We start from the raw sequence: 6,403 nt of genomic DNA, 5'->3' as shown, positions 1-6,403 counted from the left end.
ACACATAAATATATTTATGTCTCTGATAAAACTGAATTTTTTTCTTCATGAATATGAAACATATTATATATCATAAGCTAGCTTTGAATCTTTTGAACTAAACAAAATTATCAATACAATGATTAAAATTCAATCATAAAAATAGAAGTAATTAAGATAAACAATATTTTCCGGCTATTAGTCTCTAAATAAATAACATCGGGGTCGTGATACGCGAGTGTCGTTGAAAACAATGTATATTGTCAGCAAGAAGACTGTTTCCTATATATTGAATTTCGTAAGTATTTTGGTGATAGTCGTAAGTAAGTATACTGGTATTTATATACTTTCAACATTTGAGGATCACGAATTGTATGTGCTTTCTTAACGATTTTATTTCTATTTTATTTGCATACATGGCAAGCTCCAACACGCTAACCGCTCCAACATGCCCACAACATAATATAATGTGTTCAGAAGTATTGTACTGTTGTATACAAATAGCCTAATTATCTTGCTGTTTGTTATTTGTTTAAAAAGAATAGTGGTTTCATCAAAGAAAATGTTTTGAACATTTTATTTATATCATAAAAGGTTTACTCTAAAAATTAGCAACAGTTTTGTGTGTGTATGATGTAACGTTACAATGTGGGAGTTGTACCAAAAATAACAACACTCTTGGTAGTCTGTTCCAAGATACAATGTATTGTGTCTGTCACTTTTTGACAATTTTTAATGATAAAACCCCCCCCCCCCCAAAACGTACCTTTCAATTAAGTACAATTGAGGTCAATAAAAGGGAAAGAAACCGTGATATCTTTATTGATATATATGATATATTTTTACCCCAAGAAACTCAAAAGGAACGAAAACGAATTTCTTATAAGGCCACTCCAATAAAATTTCGTGCTTGTCAGACAATCTCCATACGCTTTTTATTTTGGGATGTATATTGAAACCTGAGGCAATTGAGGGGGCATTTCAAACCAGAAAATCTGGACGTTTTTCATTTTACTTAATGTAGTTTGGGCACAAAGGTATTTATGATTATCAAAATATTATCCCCCCCTCCCCCCCCCCCCCCCCCCCCAAAAAAAAAAGAAGCCAAAACAGTTAATTTTGGACAGAATGAAGTTTTTATGAGAATGTTTTAAATTTTGTTTACACATTATTTAATATCTTTTCCAGCTCCTATTAGTGATAGTTCTTCTGTCCTGGGTGTATACAATTATAGCAGGAAGGTTTGCAACAGTGAAACAACTCAACAAGCTATACCCAACATCATAATACCGCCTCATCATGGAAGTAGTCAATGAGAACTCAGCCATGCTTAGTAACTTTGAAGTGTATGGTTTACTAACAGACATACAGGCAGGAAGAGGACAAAACAAACCTAACAAACACCAACAACAGCTGGCTACTATAACCTATGAAACCATCAAATATCTAGAGACAAAACCTTGCAAGCACCAATCAGAAGAAAGCATCACTGAATTCAAGAAGGAACTCCAGTCCTTTAATTTAACCAAGGCAGAAAAAGTACAGATTTTGAACCTTTGCCCCACCACTGCTGTCGAGATTCAGCTTATTATTGAAGAAAGTGAGGAGCGTTTGACCGAGGAGCAGATTTACAAATTGTTGGATATTATCGTGAAATATAATCCTACAGAGGCTGACCAAGAAGAAGACAACTCGGCAGAAATGGATTCCAGCAATGATTGACCAAAGTGAATGACAGATCATAACAGTTAGAGTGAAAAATTTATGTATAAAATTCTTGTTATTACATGTATGTAATATATGATATGAGCTTTTTAGTTAATAAAATAATGCCCATAAAGCACAATGTATTTTTTTATATGATTTTTCTTATCTCTTTAAATTTGATGAATTTTTTGAAATTTGAATTAAATGTATTAATTATGCTACATGTAACGACATATTAACCACTGTTGCAACATGGAATGTAATTATTTTTTTATTTTTTCCCTAATTAATGTTTTAAAAAACTGTATCAACGCAGAAACATCATGGAAATTAAATTTGTTAACTTTACCACTTAGGTACATGTGTATTGACGGCTTTGTGTAAATTTGATTGACATGGCATCAAATTTAACCTGCAAACTCTGACTTTTAAATACAACTGAATATTTGCTTGAAGAAGATATTATAAATTCATGGTTTAAGTTATCTAAAATTGCAAAATTTTACGTATGATAGGCTACTATATATTAAAAGAGTGCACTTAGTCTAGTTTGTACTAATTTAATTTTTCCAAAGGCTTTAATTTGAAGACTCTTAACTTTAACAGAAGTCAGAATACAACTTTATCAAAATCATTTATCAGTCAATTAACATCAAAGAAAAAACACCTGACTGCACCAATGGACAACTGAAAATGTTAAGAATTATTGAAAAATAACGTAATGATATTTCTTATGAGGAATGATGATTTTATTACAGTTATATCATGGTATACAAAATAGTAATATCAAGCGCATGGTTTATATATATGGAATATAAACATGTACAGGGCCAGTCAGCTGTTTAGACATATGTACAGTAGTACCACAATCTTCATTTACTGAGACCACTGGCATGTGCGGTGTATAAAACTGTTTAAAAAAGTTCCGTAGAAGAAAATAGACCTAAGGTAACCAAATAGATAGATGTATTTGGTAAAATTTGAAAGAAATATCGTTTATGGTATGATTATTTTTTCCAAAGGCACAAATTCTAAAGTTCACAGTCATCAAACACAGCACGCCACAAAGTTTCCCCCGCTGACAAGTACTCTAGGTTTCCAAATCCACATAAACCGCGCCAGGGTGATGATAAAAGTCAGCCCTATGACGGACAGCCCGATTAGGGAGTACAAGAGCAGGTTTAGTACAAGGGAATCACGGACAGTTAACATCCCGCCGTGATGTCAATACGTATAGCTTAACCACGAAACGTAAACCTCTCACTGGGATGACATTGTTACAAATCACGAAACGTGAACTTATCACAAGGGTGTCACTTTCAAAATTACGAAAAACGTAAACTTATCACTTGGATGTCACTGACAAAATCACGAAACGTGAACTTTCCACATGTCTGTCACTGTTACAGATTCACGAAACGGGAACTTCTTGCTGAAATGCCTCAGAATTTATATGTTTAACTGTATGTATGGCTTCTTCTGACTGGATGGAGATTTAACAATGTATCATTGGCTATAACGGCCATTTTTTAACCATAGCTTCGTATTCGGTGATTATCACCCCATTACGAAATATCAGATCGTCAGTTGTTATTGGCTGTTTTATTTCATGCTGGGATAAAGATGCATTTATCTATAAGTGTTAGTATCAAATGTATTTCTATATGTACTTATTGCTTATTAATATGATATTTCTATAATATGGGGACAGCTTAACATTTTTCCATGGGAGTATATGATAGCATCAAATGTATTTCTACATGTTTTTATTCGTTTTATACATTTTCATTATCCGTTTTGTTAAACACAGTCTTAAATTTTAAACAAGAGGCTCAGGGGCCACATAGCTCACCTAAACAACAAAAGCTGATCAAATCAGCTTTAAAGAATCAAATTAAAAAAGTATTGACCATTAAGTATAGTAGATCTTGCAAAGAAAGTTTTAAAATCTGTCAACTTTTATTCACATATTTTACAGCGAATACCGAGCCCCTTTAATTGTTTTATCTAATATTTGTGAGAAGATTTTTCTAGATGCCTTGCATTAGCAGTGCTATTAAAAATCCCCCTTTGTGGCCCCACTTTTCTCAAGGATATCATTGTTTGATCAAATTTAACCTGCACAAGCTAGTATGCTTTCACACAAGTCTCATCTTCATTTGCTGAATGCTTTTCCAGAAAATTTTAAAAGATATTTCTCCATATCTTACTATGCATATGACATCCCCCATTGTGACTTGACCCCACCCCTGGGATTATGATATGAACTTGAATCTACTCATCTACTTGAGGATGCTTCCACACACAAGTTTGGATTTTTTGGCCATTTGGTTTTTGAGAAGAAGATTATAGTAATATTATATATTTTCTTTATATATAACTATGTAAAAATTCATTTTCCCATTGTGGTCCCACCTAACCCTCAGGGACCATGATTTGAACAAAGTTGATTCTACACTACCTGAGGATGCTTACTCACAAGTTCAAGATTTTCTGGTTTTTGAGAAGATTGTTCAAGATTTTCTGTATACATGTACGAGGGTTGTTCGGAAATTATTGAGACATTTTCTCTTATTCTTTTAGTAAAAAAGATAAACCCTTGAAATTTCACCATAACGTTAATAAGGATAGAGATTATCAATGTGAAAAGTTTCTTGTCCATGGCATGAATATATCATTCCTGGTAAGCTGACCAACGTGCCTTCGTCCAGTGACCCGGCGCAACCGCAAACTTTTCGCAACGTCATTTTAACGCTTCTGATTGCTCCTGTGTTTTAAACACCTTACAAACGAACGGAAATAAGAATTATTCTTTATTTCTCATCTTTTGTTTTCATTTCAAGATGTTTTCATTTACATTTTCTCTCATTCTTGTTATTTTTAGGGGATGAATCGAGTTATTTTTCCCGAAAGTCTAATTACTGTGAATGTCTCCTTCTGTCATCTTTATATATATATATTTTAGAACTGTTTACAACAGTTAGTGTGTCAAAAGTACTCGATAATTAATCCCTTTGGCCTAATTCTAGTTAAACAATCGGTGAAAAAATATGATGAACTGAAGCTCTATACCTTGTCTTGTCATCGTATAGTTTTTTAAGCAATTGATTGGCCTTAAAAGGATTTCTTCTGAGATTTCCACTGGTTGGACGGTTTTCAATGCGCCGCCTTGACGTCAAAATTCAATGTAAAATCGTCGTCAGATTTCTATTGTTTAGAAAATAGATGTGTACCATATCCGTATTTCAACTCGAACATCAGTGAAACTTAATCAAAAGTTAGTCGCAAAGAATAGCAAAATGAAAATATTTAATTTGATTTCTTTTATCATTAACTGTAATTCTGCAGACACTTATAAAGTAGATGCTTAAGTTGTTAAATCTCCGAGTTCATGGCTGCGCCGGGTACCCCGACCACCGATTTGTTTATCTACCGTCGTAAACAAAATATTAAATATTCTTCAAATATTACTTTGTTTTATTATTTGTTGGCGTTTCTTCAGTGTCTATGCCAATTTTCACCAAAATTCGTCAATTAGAGAAGAAAATATTCGAGTTGTCTCAATAATTTCCGAACAACCCTCGTATATTCTTATTATGTCGCGTGGCGATAATGAAGATGAATTATATGTAATGATGATCATTATTCTACACGGAAATTATTTTAACGCTACCGTAAAAAGATTTGGTGGTGATAATTTTTAAAAGCGTGAATGACTGACTAATAATGATCGAGATGACATCGAAAAACCCACCTTAAAACATTACAGGTATTTTCATTATAGATTTCTAAAACACGCCCCCATTTCTTAAAACATGAAGGAACTACACATTGTAGGTCCTCAGGCAATCTGTAGAATTTAATGTTTGATATATAATGCAGAAAAATAATGCAACTACAGTACAGGCAATGTGGTTCCCGGATTTTGCGCGGATTTTTAGACAGGTGTCTCGGGTAAAATTTGCCTACCCCCGCGGTAGGGTCGTCCAGAAAGTCAACACCGCCTCGGTCTTCAAGACCAATTTCAGGTAAAGAAAAATATTGGACTTAAACAGGAGGAGTCGGTGTTGTCTTATCATATGTTGTTATATAACTGCTGAGAGATTAGAGTGCGGGTTATTATTAGCACCACCAAACATGGGCAAATGTACCTGTTATTAAATGTATACACAAAGCACAATTTACAATATTAGGAAAATGTCTATTTTATCATACTCTAATACTTCGAAGAGCGAAGAAAAATTACAATATCCCTTCACAAGATTGCGATTTAAATATTTTTTGATTAATTGCATTGATCGATTTGATTGAATATCACCATAGCTCAGCGTTTAAAGCGTCGGACTTGTGAAATGCAGAACACGAGTTCAAATCCGATTGAGATTTTTTCCATATTTTATAAATAAATTAAATATTTTGAAAATTGTATTTTTTAAATCCCAAATTGCTTATTGTTCGCTTAGTTGCCTTGTGTACTTCTTATGTATTATACATGTACAATCTTTCACAATCAAGTTATTTTCAGCTGATTTGAGAAACTATTAATATTAAGCTTCAGCGAACCACCTGAAGAAACAACGCAGGCACACGAATTGGCGTATGTTACAAAATTAAAAAAAAAATTGAGTTTCTTAAATGTATTTTCTATGAGAAAAAAAGACTATTGTACGATAACAATTATTGAGTATTTTTACATATATATTTTCAGAATATACTT

The 6,403-nt window shown here is 33.1% G+C and overlaps 1 protein-coding gene across 1 annotated transcript; it reads left to right on the top strand.

The window, feature by feature from the left end:
• Positions 1-125: 125 nt before the first annotated feature.
• On the top strand, positions 126-1,834 carry LOC128192514 (DNA-directed RNA polymerase III subunit RPC9-like). Its single transcript, XM_052865250.1, has 2 exons — positions 126-277; positions 1,168-1,834. Exon 2 carries the CDS (start codon positions 1,279-1,281, stop codon positions 1,699-1,701), a length of 423 nt encoding a protein of 140 aa, XP_052721210.1. The 5' UTR covers positions 126-277; positions 1,168-1,278; the 3' UTR covers positions 1,702-1,834.
• Positions 1,835-6,403: the final 4,569 nt, after the last annotated feature.

This window comes from Crassostrea angulata, chromosome 7, assembly GCF_025612915.1.
Source record: "Crassostrea angulata isolate pt1a10 chromosome 7, ASM2561291v2, whole genome shotgun sequence".
Taxonomy (NCBI): Eukaryota; Metazoa; Mollusca; class Bivalvia; order Ostreida; family Ostreidae; genus Magallana; species Magallana angulata.
Note: the sequence above shows the minus strand (reverse complement) of the source record. Positions and strands in the feature narration are given on the sequence as shown.